This window comes from Cucurbita moschata, unplaced genomic scaffold (genome assembly GCF_002738365.1).
Source record: "Cucurbita moschata cultivar Rifu unplaced genomic scaffold, Cmos_1.0 Cmo_Scf00020, whole genome shotgun sequence".
NCBI lineage: Eukaryota > Viridiplantae > Streptophyta > Magnoliopsida > Cucurbitales > Cucurbitaceae > Cucurbita > Cucurbita moschata.
The window spans coordinates 140,154-160,864 of record NW_019268536.1 but is presented as its reverse complement, the minus strand read 5'-3'; the positions used below and the strand labels follow the sequence as shown (position 1 = coordinate 160,864).

Here is a 20,711-nt window from a genome sequence, read left to right as displayed (position 1 = left end):
ATTAAATTCAAATAAAAAAAAAAAAAAAAAAAAAAAAAGAGGAGGATTTCGCGGGAAGACTTTCCCGTTCTCCGGCACGGCTCCATTTTCCCCGTCCACCATGGGCGAAACTTAACCCAAACACAATGCAAGCGCTCAGCCATTCAACCTCCATCCTTCCTCTACAACTTCAGACATACCCCACCAGATCCACCGCTCTCTCCGCCGCTCTCTCCGCCGCCTCCAGCCTCCTCCCTCTCAAGCAAGTCCACGATCGAATCCTCCGCTTCAAATTCGAACGCTCCGACTCTGATTCCCTAGATTCATGGGCTCGCGTCGAAGTTGGGATTTGGGTCAGACCCATTTGTGGAAATGGGGTTGGTTAGAATGTACGCAGGCTGTGGAAGGATAATGGAAGCTCGGTTGGTGTTCGATAAAATGTCTCACAGGGATGCCGTTACTTGGAGCATCATGATTGATGGGTATGAAACTAATGTCGTTGCTCTGCATTTACTAGTGATGATGAATTCGGTAAAATTCATTTGATTTAAAATTTTCTTGCGAAGTTTGAATCCCCTGGCCACATGTAACTTTGTGGGTATTCTTGTATGCCAAATGTGGGAGTTTAGAAGGAGCGAGAGAAGTCTTCACAAAGATGCCAAAGAAAAATGTAATGTCTTGGACAATATGATTAATGCTCTTGCAATGCATGGAGATGCTCGTTCTAGCATCTTCGCTAGCACATCGCCCGCTGTCCAAAATCATGAGACTAACGACAATATGTAACGGATAAAAACGGACAATACGTGCTAGTGGTGGGCTAGGGCTGTTACAGTGGTATTAGAGCTAGTCACCGAACGGTGTGCCAGCGAGAACACTGGGTCTCAAGTGAGGTGGGTCTCAAGTGAGGTGGATTGTGAGATCTTACATCAGTTTGAGAAGGGAACGAAGCATATCTTATAAGGGTGTGGAAACCTCTCCCTAGAAGAGGCGTTTTAAAACCGTGAAGCAACGAAACGTAACGAGCGAAGGCAAGAACTTGGCACTTATATCAAAAATTGGCAAAACATAACGAGCTTGATAAGATTATGAATGAACGTTGCGAGAAACCGTAACGAGTTAAAGTCAAAAACTGTGAGACCGACAATGAGTTTCAGCGATTACATCAAGAGTTGAAGACAAATTGTGTGCTCACTAATTTAGACGAAGGGGAAAAGAACGAATTAGTCCTCTGGCACTGCCCTCATGAATGAAGGGCCACGCATTTGCATGCCTCAAAGGTTTATGGCAGGGAGATCATCACTGGGGACAGAACTAAGCTTCACCATTACAGAGAGGGTTCGTGTTCTTGTAAAGACTACTGGTGACCAATTCACGTAAGTATACAGTCTATTAAATGTTCATCAATTCTCTTGCCAGAAAAAGAAACCATCAAATAGATAGAAGAAACCTGATTCTCTGAAGTTACATTTACAGATAGCATCAACTAACATCTTGATCCTAAAGACACAACACACACAAGGAAACATTTAAACAAAATTTCAAAAGCTTCTCACCAGAGATGAGATGATCTCCTTTCTCCTCATGTTGGAGTCTTAAAATCACGAGTGGCTGTAATAATCTCATGAAACTTGGTTCCAACATCCAAAAACACCCAAACCTCGTTCTTCAGTCTTCTCATGACTTTCATCATCCAATGTTTGAAGAAATCTGCAGCCATCACATTCAAGCTCGAGTTCTCTAACAATGAGCTCTGTCGATACTCAAGAACCCATGTATGAGGATCTAAGTGCACAGCCGAGGCACCCCATTTGTTCTGTACCCAAGAAGTATTCGCCTCTCGAACCAGGTAGCCTATCCCTCCGTCAGACCACTAAGAAACAGAAAGACCAAACAAATCAATGGAGTTTCTTTAAGTTTTCCTGTCCATTGATCAAACTCAACAGGGGTTGTGTTTACCTCTGTAACTCTGCCTGATAGGATTGTGAATGAGCGTTGTGAAAACCCTGTTCGAAGCAATCCAGCAGTCTGCAGAGGCCATCCCCATATGCTCACTGCCTCTGTGGCTGATTTGTACATTGTACACTTTGAACTTAAGAGCATTCCCTCCTGCAATCGAAGAACAAGTTAAGAACACGACTGAAATTATACCCACCCAGAGCCGATTGAATCTACCTGGTCAATTTCCCAATATGAATTCGAGTGACTGCAATTTGAAATCTCCCCATTCATCATCTCCTGCAACACTCTCTGCAAAACCCTAAATTTTCCGTTCAAATCTTCCACGAACTGAGATTTCTTACTCGCAGTTCTAACAATTTCCGCCGACAGCTTCGGTTGAAAAACCGCGGCGATCGCGCATGAAAACCCAGAAGTTGCCGCAAAAATCAAGCAAATAACAAAAATCAACGTCACCAACCGACGGAACTTACTCGAATCTTTTTCCCCTTCCTCAGCTTTAAATCTCGAAGTCAATTTCACTGGAGATTTAAATTTAGGGTAGTTCAAGATCCGAGAGGTACCGGAAGTCGGTGTGGTCAAAATCGAAGGGTTAAAGGAAATTGGAGTGGTTTCCAGATTAGGTCTTGAAGCAGAGAGCTTCGTGAGGGAGCTTTTCTGGACACTGTAAGGCATTAGGTCTAATGTGGCGTTGATACTGTCCAAGCAAATCTTGCAGTTGCAATTCGCGTCTTTCCGGCAGCCAGGGTAGTAACAGCTGTCACGGGCTTCCGATCTCTCATCTTCTTCCCCGGCGACGGTGACGGGGTTGGTGGTGGCGGCGGTGGTGATGGTTGAGTTTGAAGAAGCTGAGGATGAAAGGACCGTTTTCATGGCTTCTTTTTTGGGTTCCGTCTCTCAATGACCAAATTTTCAGCGTGAATGAAAGAGAGAGACTTTAAAATTTATTCCGAGATGAGAGAGATTTGGTTTCGAAATTTGAATTTGCAACGGTCATACATACGATGCCACGTGGGATCTATATCTTTTTTGGCTACCTAGTCAAATATATTTTCCATATTATTTTTATTAAAAGAATATATTAATTATTTTATGCAGTTTCATCTTTACATAATTTAGGAAGTTTATACAAAAACTTCCATATTTATGCTACAAATCACTTGGCTCTCATATTTGATATCCTTATTGTCTTAAATATTTATCTTATTAATCTATTTTTTTACAGATTTACTATTATTTAAATATGGGTGTATTTTTTTCCTTAATTATTTCTCACGTCCTAATCTCCTCCAACTATTTTAAAATCTGTGAGATCCTGCATCATCAATTAGAGACGGGAACGAAACATTTTTTATGATAGTGTGGAGACCTCTCCCTATCAGACATATATTAAAACTGTGAAGCTAACGACAATACATAATGGGTTAAAATAGACAATATCTACTAGGAGCGATCTCGGACTCGGATTGTTATATAAAGTATTAGAGTCAGACACCGGACTGTATACCAATAACGACGTTGGCCCTCAAAGGGTAGATTGTGAGGTCTGACGACGAAACGTAATAGACTAAAATGGACAATATCTGTTATAAACTTATATATGTTCTCCAACAACTCCCATGACATGAGCTCGTCCTTGCGACCACCGCAACCAAGAAAAATCACGAGGGAATTTTTAGCCATTATGAAAAGTATAATTTTTTTTTTTCTTTATCCTAATTTTTTGTTTTCAGCTAATTAAAAAAAAAAACATAATGGGCCAAAAAAAGTAAAATGAAGATAGTTTGGGCTTCAAATAATAACAAGCCATTGACAAAGGTGATACTTTTTGAGAAATTACAGTTTTGTAAATATGGGATCCGAATTTTTACTATTGGGCCCTATTTTTGCTTCATTGGTAAACGGCCCAATCAAGAGTCAACCCTTTTTTAATATCAAAATTTTAATTTTTGTCCGATTATGTTTCAAACCTAGAATAAGTAATAAAACAATATTTTTTATTAACAAATCCTAAAATTATTGTCACCAATACATATATAATCTTATCTTATGATTTTAAATTATTAAATCACAATTTCAAGAACAGATAAAATTACCATTTGATTAATCACAAATCCTTTAACTAATTAATTACATATTATGAAAGACAAAATGGATTATTCTTAATTTCTACTACAAAACTTAATTAAAGGTGGGCCCCACTTGTGTGGGTCAACCTTATTGCAAAAGGCCAACTCATTGTTATAATAAAATTAATTAAAAAAAAAAGATAATGCAACCACTCTTAATAATTTCATCAAGAAAAAAGTCAAAAGTCAAAAGTCAAAAGTAAAATCCTATTTATTTCAACTTATTACTAATCTTTTATTATTTATTTATTTATTTATTTTTTGTCTTTATATGAAACAAATAGTTTCCTGTCATTTCAACCCATTTGACAATCCATGTGCTCAAGATTTTGGCCTTTTTTAAAGCTTCAATTATTACTTTCCACACAAATATTTTTATGCATTTGGATCAATTTAATTGTAAATAATTCCATAATATATATATATATATATATATATATATTATATACATAAAAAAAAAAGAAATAATTATCTGTTGTTAATAATTTTAACAAATAATTAAAAATTATAGGATTTTTTTTTTTTTTTAGCTAATAAAAAGAAAAAATATTTTCAAAGCAAATTAGAAAATGGCCATAGATTTCTGTACAAAGAAAGAGCCTTCAAAATCATATATTATTCGAATAATAAAGAAAAAGGGAGCGAAAAGCATGGGAAGCCCTAATTGGTTAATTAATTAATTAAAAAGTCTCCAAAAATATAATCAGCAGAGCGACAAAGACGACATGTCGAAACCCACCTGCGAGGAGCTAGCCGATCTCCCATACTTCTTAGAAGAAGAGGAAGAAGAAGAAGAAGCCGACATGTCGCTGGACCTCCTCCTAAGCATGAGCCTCATGCCATCAGCAACACGAACGGCAGGGTTAGACTTGAACTTACGGCAAAACGACATATGGGCATTGACAGCTTCTTCCAAGCCCACCAATGGCTTCTTGCTTCGCTTAGCTTCGTCTCTCACAGCTTCAGAACAGAGCCCACATAGCCATTTCCCTTCAAATTTGGCCTTAACTTCACTGATATAGCATTGGGTGCAATCCTCTTTCAGGCCACAGCAGTCGCACGTGACAACAAGCTCAATCTCCATTAAAAAAGCTCGAAGCTTTTGGGCCAATTACACCAAAAGGAAGACGACCCAGAAATGGGATGCCAGAATGGCGAAGTGGGTAAAAGTTGGTTTTTGAAATGGACTTAGTTTTGGGCATCAATGGCGGAAGGACATTTAAAAGGGACAAAGGGGGAGGTCGTTTAAGGTTTTAAATACCAAAATTCCCTATGCTCTTATTATTATATTTTAAATCATATTTATATAAACCAATTAAAACCGTTGACTAAAGTCGTCTCATTACTTGGATTCTCTCTCTCCTACCATATTATAAACCATAATAATTGAGTAATTTAATAATTAACTTGATTACTTTGTTTAAACTAAGTTTTTTGGTCTTTTGGTTTCATTATTGTAGTTCCATGAACTTACCAAATATATATTTTATTGTAGATGTGTGAACGATATTAATCTTAAAATATAAGGTCAATTGATTAATTAGTTAATTTTAGTTATATGTTAATATTTTTTTTTAAATCATAAGAATTACATTGATAATATTTTAAAATTATATAGAGATCAAAATAATATATATTTTACGCCGAACAGATATAATTTAGTCTGGTTGTATATTGAAACTTTATAATATTTAATTATAGCTTAAATGTGTCTATTCCCGTGGTATCTTAGTAAGGAAAATATGGTAGAAATATATACATTGGGTATTGTCTCAAAGGAGATGAAGGGTAGGGTTTGAGCTGGGGATCAATTATTTGATTTTGTGTTTGTTTTTATGTCAATATTTGCTTGAAAATGACCACTAAGTTTGAGTGGTTCAATAGCCACAGATTGGCCTTTAATGGTTGGGATTTAATGGGTGTGATGGACCACGTTCTTGAATCTTGGTCGATTCTGATAATATCTGCTGGTTAAAATATATATCATCAATTCTATGTTGAATGTTCTATTCTCACTGAAGCATGAATAAAGTAGACAGATGTTCACTTGAAGTTAGGTGCAAGAAGCCTATATAGTTGTATTCAGAAAGCATTTATGAAACTGTGCTTTCTTATCATCGAAGATGAAACTTGTTGTAACGACTCATGCCTAGGATTCAGCACCTGAAGGTCCTGACATTCTCCTACATCCCATGCGATATATACATGTTACTTACTCTTTGCCTATGATTCAGCATATGCTTCCTAGGAAAATTAAAAAAAGAGGCTATTCAACATAGAATAGCTTCTAGTAAAACACGTTAATCATGGAGTTCTTGTGATTGAGCCACTGAAAAGAAAGGTACAGCTCATGATCGCTCTCATTCGAATGTGGTAAAATAGACCGACCATATTATTTAAAAGCAAATTAATGATATGATTGTCTTCCCCACCAAGAAATTAGAAGGCTAATGGAATAGGTAGCCATTAAAGTGAGGTTTAGGGGTTGCCTTTACCATGTTTTGCATTAATTTTCTCCCTTGTTTCGAGCAAAATGAAATGAAAATGGATGAGGTGGACGACAGTTGAACATGTTACATTTGTTGTCTTTAGAGATGTCTTGTCACTAATTCCAAACCACTTTCCACTTTCCATCTTTTTGGGACAAAACATCGTGCTACTCCTCCTAATTCTTTGTTCTTTGTTCATTAAACCTAAATAATGTTTTACCCTACCTAACCTACCCCGTTCGAGATACAAACATAGTTTCTTTCCTCGAGTATATCAACTTTGAATAGTATCTTTTGGATATAGTTAATAAGTTTCAGTATGATAATTTTGAGAATACCACGTTACAGTAGAGATATATAAAGAGGTTTATTACCATTTCCAGTAGAGGGACAAGTCTTGTTCAATTTGATTCATTATGGACTTCACTGTTTGTATGAATTCTTTTGGTAATATCAAGTGTCTCGACTTACGTTTGTTTGACGACATAGATCAATTGATACTAGCTAGTCAGGATCTATTTCATTATTGTCACTCATTTATGTTCATATAGGACCACAAGTTAGGTTTGTCGGTGTCGCATGCTCATGCCTTCACGTCTCTTGTTTAACCGTTGGACATGACCACACTTGTCATAATCTTGCCTCTCATAGCTATTAGCTTTATCCAACCAAAACATCACTTTAAATTATTGAAAACTTTACCGAATGCAACTTCTCCTTTGGTATTTATCGTCCCAACTATTTTCAAGCAATTTTTACGAATATTTTTTAAAATTTAACAAGTGAGTTAGGAGGAGATAGCTTTTAGTCGAGGGTACCTGCTTTAACAAGCTAAAATATGTTCGGGTTGACTTTTATAAACACGAGTTTGTGTCTTAATAAACATTCCAACAAAACTTTTTTTTTTTTTTTTGTGTGTGTTTAGTTGTCAGACGCTGACAAAAGGTTTCGAACATCTGTCCTAAAAACATAAATATGTAGGTCTTTTAATGTCCACAAGAATCGAAACGAAACATGTAAATGAGTGGACCGTGAAGGCCCTAAAACAAATGTTGGCGGTCCGGGTAGAGACCAAATGCTTCTGGCCTTTCCTCCCCATGTGACTTTATTGAGAAATAGCTCCCCAAAGGTCACAATTTCACAGAGAAAAGGGAAGAAAATGGCCCCAAATAGATAGCCTTAAAAGAGGCATGTGGGGCTGTTGAAACAGAAAAGTGACCTTTCGATTTGGCTGCAACAATTTGAGATAAACTTGTGAATTTCATCGGTGCTTGTCATGCTCTTGCATCCCGATTCCGACAGCTAAGAACTTATCTCATGAATGTTTCGTCATTAAAGTCGACACTGTAGTGTCTCATTCTTATGTTTGAATGTCACGAGAGCTTGTCCCAAAGATAATACAATTATTGGATAAGTTCTCATTTTGGAACGTTATGACCTGTCCTATATCTTTTACTACAGACAACAAAATTGTGTTTTTAGAAGAAATTATCGAAAATGACCATGAGACTATGCATGCATACTACTTTTTCTTATATACGAAAATCATTTGATCGTCTATCCATACCTAACAAATAAAACCTACGAGTTAATAAAAAAACACATTATTTTGAATGATTAGGGAGTGATTGAGGTTGGGTATCACATTATCCATTATATAACCTAAACTAGACCTAAATGGCACTGTCTTGTGGGGCAATGATTTCTCACATGGCCTCTCCTTTATGCAATGAATATTTAAATGTATGGAATTAGGTGTGGAGTGAGTGAGTTTTGAGAGATACCTTCACATGGGCAACCCACATGCTCTTACCTTCCAACAAAGGCCTTCTCTCAACTGCCCTCCAAATCAATCAATCATTTCTTATTTCTTTAATATTACTTTCTCCAACAAACACTTTTCTCTAAATTTTTAAAATTTTGTTCTTATTATTAAAATTTAATTTTGTTTTGAAAATTTTTTTTATCTTATCGAGTTTGTATTGAAAAAGTGGTATGCCGATGGCTTGTAATATAACAATATACTTTACGCGTAAGTGGTAGATTTCAATTATACCTTTAACATTTTAAGATATCCATTTTGATTTAACTATTTAGAATGGTTCAAAACAATAGATATCGTTCGATCTTTGTTTAAAATAAGAAAGAAGATATAACGTGTCGGGAGGAGAAGAAAAGGTATAATATAATATCTATTCCTACCTAGGGTTCTACCTAAAAAGGAAAAAAGGTGTATTGTATATTGAAACAAAATTTTATTTGAGTTGTTATTGAATAAAATTATGGTCAATCATTTGAGGTTCCACCACCTTTCAACCACAAAAGCTTTTGTATTGTGACCACCAATGCATGAGCGGCCAAAATGGCAAATTCCCCGTGAATTCTGAAGCTATCCTGTTAATTGAATTGGACGTCACACAAACCAATAATAATAATAATAATAAATTTCCATTTCCATCTTTTTGTTCATTTTACTTTCGGCTACATAATACAGTTCCTATATTCTTTTCATGTTGTATTGATATTAAATACCATTAAGTTAACATGATATCGATGTGACACTAATATGAATAGAGTATTTAACGCCTATTATATAATTATTTTTAGCCAACCTACTATTCTAACTAACCATCGCTCTACTGGTTAAGGCGTCAAAATGAGCAGAACTTCGCACTAATTAATGTATACTACTTCTTGTAAAGTTGGAGGTTTAATGGAGCGCTTAATATTCTACAATGGTAGATAAAGTGACATAATAATCAGAGGAGCAATAACGTGCCCGTGTGGGGGGTGGTCTGCCCTGGCTCAATTATTTTTTCCATATATCAATCAAACTTCCATCCCAAAACTGGGGGCACAGATTGGATAAGCGAAGGGAGTTAGGGCCCACCCACGTGGAGAACAAAGTCAGCTCGCCACATGATGGGCTCTATTATGGATTAAGGTGGGCCCATTTAGGGGGTCTTTGTTTCATTGTTAAGAGGCAGCTATCTGACGTGCCCCTTCCTTCACCTCCTAAATCCTAATCATAATCTACCGTCCCTCAATCTTCCCTCAAAGAAGAATTTGCCAATGCTTAAAAGAGTAATTACAGTTTTAGTTAGACTTCAACTCCATGTCAGTGGTCTCTGAGTTTGAGTCTGGGGATTCCTGGGGAAGGAGGCCGAGCAGTGGCAATGGCAACAGTGAACTAAGGTTGCACAGGATTATCAAGGTGGATAGATTATGGAACGAGTCTTTGGTGACGCCGAACAGTTGTGTCAAACCGGCACCAATCAGGCCACCTAGCAGACTCCCTCCGTTTGATATGGACATGAGGGTTGCAAAAAGTGTGGCTTCCATTCCTTCTGGACATAATTTTGCTGCTAGAACAAGAACAGGCATGAAAGACGCCTGCAGGAAAAGAAGAAATTTACTTCACTAAATTCTGCTGAAAATCGATGGCACTCGATTAGGTGCAACATTGTACTAAAGTATATATTACCTGGCCAAGAACCGTTATAATCAACGAATCCCCAATCGCAAACCACTCGTCGCTTATACCCCACTCACGATTTATCCCCGTTACAAGGAGAACCTAGAAAATGATCAGAAAAACATGATAAGCAGATAACAAAGAATGGACCACAAACATGAACAGGTGAAATGTTTCCATCATGTCACAGACCTGGCTCATTCCAAGTGCACTGCCAAAAATGGTGGTTACTAGAAAAATTTTCCTCAGAGGGACTTTCTTAAGAAATCCATTATAAAGCCCAACGCCAAGCAGCGATGCTATTGATGTAACAAGCTTGACACGCCCTAGAAATTCGGGAGTGAATCCAAGTTTATTTGTGCTGAGAAAAGATCAAACCCACGGTTATTCGGATATAATTTTGATGCCGAGAGCAGAAAATCTTTAAAGCGACTAAAATGTGGAAAGGGGATAAAGTTTAGAAAGACAACGGCCATACGTAAAGAAGAACATGGCAGAATCTGATTGTGGTGTTGCCTGCCACAAGAAAATAAATAATGTTGGAAGAAACACATTTCGTTGACTAACAGCATCCCACAATTCAACAACGTGCTGTCTTGAGCTCCCAAGAAAATTATAGCTAGCTGAAGGACGATTTATTCCTCTCACAGGCTGCTCTTTCACAAGAACTGCCACCACAGATGTTATCAATGGCAACAAAGCCGTGACTCCAAAAACAAACCTGAGACACCCAAAGCGATTGTTAGAATTCACAACTCCAAAAACCAAAATTTATTACTAAACTCGTCAAACTGTATCAATTTCTATCCTAAATTTTCAATTTAATCAAATTGCACCCAAACTTAGATAAGCATTACAATTTTAACCTTAAACTTGAAAAGTATTTCAACTTTTATCTTCTGTTAAGGTTTCATTTGAAAAATCGTTAAAAATAAAATACATGTTCATAATCAAACTTAAATTTGTGTCGCACATTATTCTTCAAATTAGTGAGTTTATGAAGATTTTTACATTACATTTTGTTAAAATGAGTGAGTAAATTAGCAGAAATTGAATCAATGATAGAAACTATTACACCTATATAAGTCTAGGGTCCAATAGCTAAGCTAAATGATGATGAGCCATATCAGTCAGCCAGAAACTTAGCGTATGGAATTGAAAGTTAAAGTGTGAAACTTGATTCAACTCAACAAGCTTAGAGCTAAAAAAGTAAAATTTTCCCTCTAAAGTTGTAACATCCACGCATGAAGAAACAGTACCTTACACCATATGCATCCACCAGTGAACCACTAAAGTAGGAACTCACTATTCCACCAAAAGCTGAAGACCCCCAACATAAGGACTGAAGAGATCCTGACATACTTTGGGATTCACCACGAGCCCTCTCAACTACCATGGAATCTACAACCTGTACCAAACTTCCGATGTATCAGAAAAAGAAACCCTAGGTTGCAAATTGTGTAATTATGGCTAATGTACATTGATGAGCCTTTGTCAAGGAGATTGAAGAGAGAGAGATACACAGGACACTATTGAATATTGACATTCTTATACTCACAAGAATAAACATATACTTCACCTAAAATGTAGCTTTTGTTTGTTTTCTCTCTAAGGAAAATGCTACAGTATAGTTTTGCTCATAAAGGTCAAACTTGACCGTTTAGTGGGGGAAATGCCAGCCATTAACATTATACAATCGAGTCAAAGCCCATTCTCCTGATTCTGTCTTACTGGTGAAGAAAAGGGAAAGGCTGGAGAGCAATGTGGCCGTTGAAAGTTGAGAAGACTCTCATCCAGTAAAAGTGAGCAAATTGACATGTAGTAAAAAGGTGCACCAAACTTTCTCCATTTCTATACGTAGAACACACCAGTTTGGAGAGGAGACGAGCCATGGGACTTTCTTGAGCAAGGCGTCAGCTGTACTGATGCATCCATGACTAAGTTTCCAAATGAAAATTCTCACAAGGGCCTTTCCCTAAGATGGGGTAAAGATCTTTGTGCAGGATATGGCCACTAGGTGATAATTTTTTAGTAAGGGAATTTGCCGCATAGGATCCTTTTGTATCCAAGATCTAATTCCATTGATCATCTATGTTGGGACTTGTTGCCGGAGCCCAAATCCCATGAAGCATTTTTCCCATTTCATAAATGGTTGTCTTTTCAAATGATAAAGCATATAGTCTTGGGAAGGCGGCTTTAAGAGGCGAGGGATACTGTCTTTTATGATTTATGATAAAACATATGCAGGCAGAGGCGAGGGATACTGTGTCAGATGACAAATTGATGCCCAAGAACTCTGATTTTTTATGATTTATGCCAAGGCCCAAAGCTTCTTCGGGGATGTAAGCATATCTTTATTTCAAGATGAGAGGATGCTGTCATCTGCAAACTGCCGGTAGTTAATGGAGAGAATCCCATCACCAACCTCAAAACCCTTTATGGAACTTCTTTTAGGTTCTTGAGATAACATGACTAGAAATTAGCCACAATTGTAAAGAGGAAAAGGGAGAGGGGATCACTGTGGCAATGACCCCTCGAGTCTATGATCTTACCCCTTGGTTCTCTGTCGAGGATGATAGAACAATTTTCCGTAGAGATACAACCCCGGATCAATCTTCTCCACTTTGGGTCAAACCCTTTAGCAGTCACTAACTCGCCAAGAAAGTCTCGATCAACCATGTCAACGTCCTTCTCAATTATAGCGCCGACATCATCTTCATGCCTTTTGGTTGATAAGTGTTAGTCTGAATGATGGTGGGGTCGGACCCTATTTTTACTAAGCCTTTCGCTAGGGGCATAGGAATGACTTTGTATTCGAGCAAGAAATCCATCCTTAACACGATGTCGAAGTCGTCCATCTTAACTATCACAAAATCAATTTTTCCAGTTCAAGTCCCCCGCTTGATCAAAGTTCTCTTTCAACTTTCCAACTCCTGAGATAGGTAGGGGTACTGAATTGATGGATTTCATCCTTCCTGTGTCTCTGATGCCAGTTTTGTTTGATCTTAGTTCTTCTTTGGCTCAAGATTGGATTGATCCCTTGAAATTCCTCTTGCACATGAATTCAGTTTTTCATTTGTTAGGCTGGTTTTCTCGACTTTTATACAGCCGAAGGTTGCTCAGTTCCATTCTCTTAATACATCCTTTAGTGCTTTGAGTTTCTGTATAACACCGTGACCAGACCATCCTGTCAAATGGTTGTTTTACCACCAATTCTCAAAATACTGGTAATGGATCCACCCAGATGTTTCGAACTTATAATCTCCAAGCCCCCATCTTTGAGAACCAAGAGTAAGGAGAAACAGGCAGTGGTCTGATGTAGTGTGGGGGAGCCTCTCCACCAAAGCAGCGTTGAATTTTTCAATGCAAGGGCCGGTAATGAGAAATCAGTCAATAAGAGCATGGAATGCCTATTCATGGAAATTAGACCAAACATATTTACCATTTGATAGGGGAGGACCAACAAGGGCAGAATCATCAATAAACTTATTGAAAAGTCTCACACTCTTGGTGCTTCACTTGCCATTATATTTCTCCTCCTAAAGTCCAGTGATCCAAACATAAATGGAAGAGATCATAGAGTTCTGTCCATAAGGTTGCTCTGTCGGTAGCTTTTAAGAGCCTCTACACGCCTGTTAACTAGAACATATAGCTACCGGGGAGAACAAGATCAAAAATGAGATTATGAGTACCTTCAATGACTTCTATAACCTTCATGGATGAATCGTTCCATAAGATGATAATAACATCAGTTCTTCTAAAAGCATCGAAAGCAACCCAAGCAATATGCCTAGAACTACATAGCGTTTCCATAAGACTGCCTATTCACACTGCTTCATTTAGTCTCTTGAGGATAAAAACGGTGGCGTTGGTCTTGATAAGAAGGCATTTGATATGGGCTCTTTTAATCTTAGAGTCAAGGCCTCAAACGTTCCAAGAGAGCACAATTATGAGGGTTCATTCGAACCGTCTATGGCAAGGGAGGGGGGAGATGTCAAAATTCACAATGGAGGTGTGATTCTTCAACTCCCTTACTACATTATTGGTCAGACAACAAATTTCCCCTTCTCAAGTTTCATAAATAAGTAATTAATATAGTAAAAAAAAGATGAGATCTTCCATGGTTTGTGGTTGTGAATCGAGTTCTTCCATAGCATTTTCAGCTAAAGCTTTTAACAGACGTATGAGGGAAAAATCATTGATTGTCCTAAAAGGTCACAACATTATTTTTCTAAAAATAATTTGAATAATTTAATGAAGTTCACTAAAAGTAAAAAATAGTATTAAAAAAACAAGTCATTTATTATGATATCAAATAAAAATTAAACTTCACAAAATGAGATGAAAACTTGACTTCTTGTGTTGTGCAATGGGAAAATTACATCAACCAGTCATACAAACTACGAGGTGATCAATGATCAAGGTTTGGGAGGACCAACCAAAAGGTGAATAAACTTGAACCTACGTTGTCATGTGATGTCTATTTGGCTAGTGTTGCCATGCCATGATATAAACCAAAATGGAAGAATACTGACCAACGATTTTATATCTTACCAACAGTAACAAACAACAATATCAAAGTTCCAACACTTAAAGTGAAAATTCCATAGACAAGTGAAAGTTTTATAAAAATAATCATTTTTTTTTTTTTAATAACCGGGAATCAGAACTTGAACTTCCCTGTACCCAGAGACACCTGCGCCTGCCTCAAGGCCTGGACTAGGGAGACATCAAGGGCTTTTGGTAAAGTCGAAGGTTCAAACTTGGGACCTCTCAACCGGTATGAGCAAGAGACCCCAAGCCCTTGCCAATGTGCCGCCCCTTGGGGGCTATAAATAATGAATTATTAGGATACCAGCCCTAAATCCTGGTCTCCATAACAATCATTGCTGAAAAGGCACTCTAACGAAAAGAGAGAAAATAAATGCAAAGTAAAAGGCACTTACAACATCTGAGAATGCTACGGAAAGCGATCCAAGGAGTATACAGAAAGCAGCACCATACTTGCTATCGACAAGTGTGGCCATTAAAGTCCACGAAAGTGCACCAAGCAGTCCTGATAAAATCAAGTACGATCTTCTCCGATAACCAAAAAGAGGAACAGAATCACTGCATTCACCCAAAAACTCGTTAGAATTCTTTCTTTCTTTCTTTCTTTTCACGTCTGTGTGAGACTGAGGAAGTTAGATTACAGACTCAGATAAAGAGAAGAAACAAAGAAGAAAGACACTTATACCTGATAAACCCATATAAAGGTTTGACAAGCCACGGAAATGCAGAGAAGCCAGATACTACAGCTGTCTAGTCAATAAATAAAATTTATCAGATACCTAATTACCACAATTTTTGCCTTAATCAAAACAAAATTTTGAAACCAAAGTAACCTTCATACACATAATAAAGACATTAAAAAGGACACAGAAATGATCTACTTCATTGAAATTTACGCCACAAAGGAGAATGTCTATATCGCGCAAAATAAAGATAAGTTATATATGCAAATACTGAGCAGAAAACAAATGTGAAAAGTTAACAATATACAACCATCAGCATGCACCATTAAGGTAGGTCAACATTTCACATCATACATTTGTAGGTAAAACTTAAATATTTATTATCACGGGACTATATAGTATATACCTCTGCAGGATCTAGGTGCAGATCATCCTTTAAGTAAAAACTGACCGCAAGCCTTGCTAGGCCTAAAACCCCTTGAACAAAATAAACCATGGCGACAGCCACATTATCTGGAGATAGGTCCACCCCAAAAATTTTAATGGTGCTCGAGAAATACTTCTTATGAGCAGTACTTTTACCATTATACGGAAGCAATCCTTCTCTGTCATTACCTGGATCATACAGGCAACAAGAAGTAAGATGCATAGTGGATTAAGAATCCCGAAAGGTAAAATGTATCAGTGTCCTGGTTTGAGTACAATATGATGAAAAGCAACCAAATGTAACTTTAACGCGTTCAAGCTCGAGGATCACATCAACGTTGTATATAAAATCTACGACGACCATAGCTCTTCTTCGTCTAATTCATATAGAAATTGATTGAAGGGGTCATCAAAAAGCACAATTCACGATAAAAGAAAATTTTCAATCCAAAGTTATTTAAATCCTTCATCAACCGAAACATAAGTCCATATATGTGATCTGTTAATCAACCTTCGCTGTGCACGCGAGAGATCATCGCCATCCTAAACTCCGGAGATTCTAATTATTTTTGTATATTTTACCTTGCTGTAATTGACACTAATTCTTCTGGAAAAAATGAATTACGAAGCACGATTAATTTCGAAAGCTAAGTAAGATTGCCACTCGAATTGAACCTCTATTTATCCATAGAAACCGCTCAATTAATGAACATTTATATTTCAAAAGCTCTCGCCGTAGATTCCGAAATATCTTTTGTGCTGCACCATGTAACCTATTCTCGGCAACAGAACATAATTAAAAAAACAACCAAACAAACAAACAATTCGTCTTCAAATCTGAAAGTTCCAATTTCCAAAGACACCAATAAATGGTGTACTTCCACAAATTACAACACGAAACAGAACAAAACAATTATAATCTTACCACTCCGAGAATTAGGCAATGACTCGTCATCCACGTCCATTTGCGACATGGGAACGGCGACAGACATGTCGTCTTTAGGACTGTTCCGACAAGGCAGCAGCGACGATGGCGGCTGTCGACTCCGCTTGAAGGCTCCGACGCCGGGAGGAGCCGGCTTCCGGCGTATCTTATAGGAAGTAGGGAAGGACAGAATTGGGTTTTCGAAGCGCGAGATTGAGACTGATTGTATGATGGGTGCGGGTATTAAAATGTAGGCCATGGAGGAATATTTAATCAAGGATACTAATTTGGGTCAGAATCTTAATTGTGATTAATCGAAATGGAAATGACTAAACTGACCCTCTTCTCTCTGCGCCAGGGCGGAGATGTACGACGCGTATCTGGGCGATATCAATTATCGGTTGCCTTTGCGTGGCCGTGGGAGTAGGGCGCCCAAATCTTTCCTATTTTTATTGTGCTTGGAGGATAAAATGGGGTTTTCATATATATATATATATATTTTTTAATAAACCCAAAATATTGGGTTAACCTATAATTTAATTTTTTTTCTAGTTGTGAAATTATTTTTTTCTTAATTATTTATACAAAAATTTATTTATTTCCACTAAAATTTCATAAAACTCAAAATTTTATATATTATTGTCGAGTAAATTTTAAATATATATTATATTAAAAAATATTATAGGAATATAACTGAAATTAATAATTCCGAGGAGACAGTAATATTGAAATATTAAGTTCGCTTCTAAATTTTATTTTAGTTTATATTTTCACTAAGTTGATCACACGAGTTGATCAGTTCTTAAAAAACTGAAAACAATAAAATTCCGAATTTCGCCCTTACAAAATCCGTATTTCCTCAACAGCCCCTCTCTGCAAAACCCCAATTTTTCCAAAACCCTCTGTGATCCCTCATTCTCCACCTCCACCAGCGCCTGAATCCTAACCACCTCCGGGAAATCTATCAGCGCCGCCGGAATTGCCGCCCTCAGTGCTGCCGTGGCTATCCCTCTTCCCCAGTGCTCTGCAGCCACCGCATAACTGATATTCGTTCTGCATTTCTCCTCTGATTCCGGCTTGACCGAAACGTACCCGACGGAATGGCCGTTCAGGCAAATGGACCGCCGCCATGGATGGGGGATCGCGACCTTCTCTAGGTAAGTTAATGCTTCTTCTTTGGAGGTTATTGTGTTCCATCGGAGATAGCGGGTTACTCTGTCATCGCCGGCCCACCTGAGAAAGTCGTCGGCGTCGGAGAGATTGAACGGGCGGACGGAGATTGTCGACGAGTTCATTGGACAATTGTGGTTGAAGGCATTGGAGATAAAAAAAAAAAAAAAAAAAAAATTGTTTGTCCATCGCTCAAATTTCTCATTTGGTCAGCTATGGCGGCTATAAACCTATAAAATTTGCATTTATTTGAACATGAATCAAATAAATTCATAACAAGTTTCTAATTATCCTACCAAAAACAAACCAATCATCAACATACGAGAGATCAATTAAAAATAGTAGACTTGGAGTCCACAGCAAGCAAATCAATTTTGACTCTCTAGAACGAAAATTCCGCCCACCTTCTTCCTCCATTTCACCTCTCTATATAACTCCCCACTGAAATCCCCAGCACAGCAACCAAAAACCTCACAGCCATGGAAATTACTCTCCGGCCACTAGATCTCACTGACATCGACGATTTCATGGTTTGGGCATCGGACGAGAAAGCAGCTCGTTCCTGTTCCTGGGAGCCCTACCAGGATAAATCGGACGCCATAAAGTATATCAACGACCAAGTCCTGTCGCACCCCTGGCACCGGGCCATCTGTGTCGACGGCCGGCCGGTAGGAGCGATTTCGGTGACGGCGAATGAGGCAGCGAGGGACCGGTGCAGGGGAGAGCTAGGGTACGTATTGGGATCCAAATTTTGGGGGAAAGGGATCGGGACGGCGGCGGTGAAATTGGTGGCGGAGAGGATTTTCGTGGAGCGGCCGGAACTGGAGAGGTTGGAGGCGTTGGTGGCTGTGGAGAATTTGGCGTCTCAGAGAGTGTTGGAGAAGGCCGGATTTCAGAGAGAAGGCGTTCTGAGAAAATATGGAGTGATGAAAGGGCAAACTAGGGATTATGTTATGTTTAGTCTTCTTTCTACTGATCTCGAATAATTTAAAATAATTATGAATATTAATAGTTAATCATAAATAATTTAAAATATTAATTATGAATGTATTAGTTTTTTTTTATAATAAAATATGTATTACCTAAAATTTATAAAGTCTAAATAATATATTGATATTGAATAATTAATTTTTTAAAAAATATGTTATATCTTTATTGTCCTATGTGGATAAAAATTTCAGGAAGAAATTCAATGATAATGTAATTTTAAAAATAAATTGTAAAATTAGGGTAGTTTTTAAAATAAATAAATAATTGGAACACGTGGCGTTTTAGAAAATGGTTTCCCGAATTATTTTCAAATTTTACTGGGCCAAGACTAAAGGCCCAATATATTTTCAGTTTTTTCTGGGCTAAGACCAAAGGCCCAATACTAAAGACTTGAAATTACAAAACTAGCCTCAAAATTCAATTACAATTAGAACCGAAAAGGAAAAAGCTACTGCACTGCTAATGGATCCTCTCTCAGCTCTCAGAGACTTCACCATTAGAGGCGAGCTCGACAAAATCGTCCGCGTCAACGACGAGTTCCGTTTCGCCTCCGACTATTCCTTCCCTTGCGCCGCCGAAACCGCTTACCGCTCCAAACAGGGCAGTCTTTACACACTCGAAACCCTCGTCTATTACATCAAAAATCACCATGTCAAGCACACAGAGTATCTTCAGAACGCTCGCACGCAGGGAGTTACTTCGGTTACTTTCCCGGACCGGAAGCCTTTGCTTGATTATCTTACCGGCAAGGTCTCCTCCTCCGACGCCATTGAGCTTCTTGTCCACCAAAATCCCAAGTTTCCCGATTTGCCCTCTGCGAATGAGTATCGCCCTGAAAACCCAGTGGTTGTTGGCGCAGCCATCGATGCGGTCGATGAGGACGACGGTTTAAAGGATTCTACCAATGTGAATTATATGGCGATGATTTCGGCTATTGAGAGACCGTTGAAGGACAGAGAATCGTTGTTGGAATGTAAGAATAGGAATTTCTACAACGTGCTTGTGGCGTCGACGAAGCGCGAGGAGGAGAGGCAGCGTCTTGAATCGCAGCAGAGGAAGGATGGTTTGGTTGCTAAGAGTAGGTTAATGGGATCCGATGACAGGGGTTTGGTGGGGTATGGTGATGATTTGGGTTATGATGCGAATCCGAAACCGAAAATGCATTTGAAGGGAGGAAAAATTGGTGAAGGTGTGCCAATAATTCTGGTTCCGAGTGCTTTTCAGACTCTAATCACAATATATAATGTGAAAGAGTTCTTGGAAGATGGTGTTTATATACCCACGGACGTCAAGGTTAAGCAGATGAAAGGGGCGAGGCCTGAATGTGTGACCGTGCAGAAGAAGTTCAGTAGGGATAGAGATAGAGTGGTGACGGCGTACGAGGTTAGGGACAAACCCTCGGCTCTGAAATCAGAGGATTGGGACCGTGTTGTAGCTGTTTTTGTATTGGGAAAGGAATGGCAGTTTAAAGATTGGCCCTATAAGAACCATGTTGAGATTTTCAATAAAAGTAAGTGAACTATTGATCCCAAATGGGTTGTTTTTGTTTCTTAATACTCTTAAGTTTCATAAGATCAAAAGTTAATCTGATGTTTGTGGATTGAATATCTTGCAGTTATTGGATTTTATATGCGATTTGAAGACGACAGTTTGGAATCAGCTAAGAATGTGAAGCAGTGGAATGTTAGAATCATTTCGGTAATCTTCTATGTGCTTATTTCTGTTTGCATAGCCAGCCCCCCCTTGTAGTTAATTCTTCCCTTTTGTTCTTTCGCAACGGCCTCTAGTAATGTAAATAATGTTTCCTTATGCAGATTAGCAAGAACAAGAGGCACCAAGACAGAGCTGCAGCATTGGAGGTGTGGGATAGGCTAGAAGAATTTGTGAGGTCACGGTCGCATTCTTGATGTGAGTTCCATGGTGCACCCCCACCCC

General features: G+C 38.2%; 6 protein-coding genes across 8 annotated transcripts; 2 read left to right on the top strand and 4 right to left on the bottom strand.

Moving 5' to 3' along the window:
* Window positions 1-1,391: 1,391 nt before the first annotated feature.
* On the bottom strand, window positions 1,392-2,982 carry LOC111457471. Its single transcript, XM_023099678.1, has 3 exons — window positions 2,155-2,982; window positions 1,939-2,088; window positions 1,392-1,852 (listed from the first exon to the last, which is right to left on the bottom strand). Exons 1-3 carry the CDS (start codon window positions 2,809-2,811, stop codon window positions 1,562-1,564), a joined length of 1,098 nt encoding a protein of 365 aa, XP_022955446.1. The 5' UTR covers window positions 2,812-2,982; the 3' UTR covers window positions 1,392-1,561.
* A 1,665-nt stretch (window positions 2,983-4,647) lies between these two features.
* LOC111457807 lies at window positions 4,648-5,325 on the bottom strand. Its single transcript, XM_023100205.1, has one exon. It carries the CDS (start codon window positions 5,149-5,151, stop codon window positions 4,771-4,773), a length of 381 nt encoding a protein of 126 aa, XP_022955973.1. The 5' UTR covers window positions 5,152-5,325; the 3' UTR covers window positions 4,648-4,770.
* Window positions 5,326-9,320: 3,995 nt separating this feature from the next.
* On the bottom strand, window positions 9,321-17,038 carry LOC111457815 (folate-biopterin transporter 1, chloroplastic-like). 3 transcript variants are annotated; one of them, XM_023100211.1, is made up of 9 exons: window positions 16,617-17,038; window positions 15,672-15,880; window positions 15,268-15,332; window positions 14,978-15,140; window positions 11,291-11,439; window positions 10,510-10,752; window positions 10,224-10,392; window positions 10,041-10,133; window positions 9,321-9,949 (listed from the first exon to the last, which is right to left on the bottom strand). In XM_023100211.1, the coding sequence occupies exons 1-9, from the start codon at window positions 16,873-16,875 to the stop codon at window positions 9,653-9,655; spliced, it is 1,647 nt and encodes a 548-aa protein (XP_022955979.1). In that variant the 5' UTR covers window positions 16,876-17,038; the 3' UTR covers window positions 9,321-9,652. The 3 variants fall into 3 exon arrangements, with proteins under 3 accessions (XP_022955979.1, XP_022955981.1, XP_022955980.1); XM_023100213.1 differs by lacking the exon at window positions 16,617-17,038 and adding an exon at window positions 16,367-16,447; XM_023100212.1 differs by lacking the exon at window positions 16,617-17,038 and adding an exon at window positions 15,968-16,327.
* Window positions 17,039-17,341: 303 nt separating this feature from the next.
* Window positions 17,342-18,283, bottom strand: LOC111457416 (uncharacterized N-acetyltransferase YoaA). The gene is made up of 2 exons (XM_023099599.1): window positions 18,191-18,283; window positions 17,342-18,016 (listed from the first exon to the last, which is right to left on the bottom strand). Exon 2 carries the CDS (start codon window positions 17,909-17,911, stop codon window positions 17,399-17,401), a length of 513 nt encoding a protein of 170 aa, XP_022955367.1. The 5' UTR covers window positions 17,912-18,016; window positions 18,191-18,283; the 3' UTR covers window positions 17,342-17,398.
* On the top strand, window positions 18,155-18,832 carry LOC111457417 (uncharacterized N-acetyltransferase p20-like). The gene has a single exon (XM_023099600.1). The coding sequence runs from the start codon at window positions 18,266-18,268 to the stop codon at window positions 18,770-18,772; it is 507 nt and encodes a 168-aa protein (XP_022955368.1). The 5' UTR covers window positions 18,155-18,265; the 3' UTR covers window positions 18,773-18,832.
* A 317-nt stretch (window positions 18,833-19,149) lies between these two features.
* LOC111457718 (protein CDC73 homolog) lies at window positions 19,150-20,705 on the top strand. Its single transcript, XM_023100086.1, has 3 exons — window positions 19,150-20,286; window positions 20,392-20,474; window positions 20,591-20,705. The coding sequence occupies exons 1-3, from the start codon at window positions 19,239-19,241 to the stop codon at window positions 20,681-20,683; spliced, it is 1,224 nt and encodes a 407-aa protein (XP_022955854.1). The 5' UTR covers window positions 19,150-19,238; the 3' UTR covers window positions 20,684-20,705.
* Window positions 20,706-20,711: the final 6 nt, after the last annotated feature.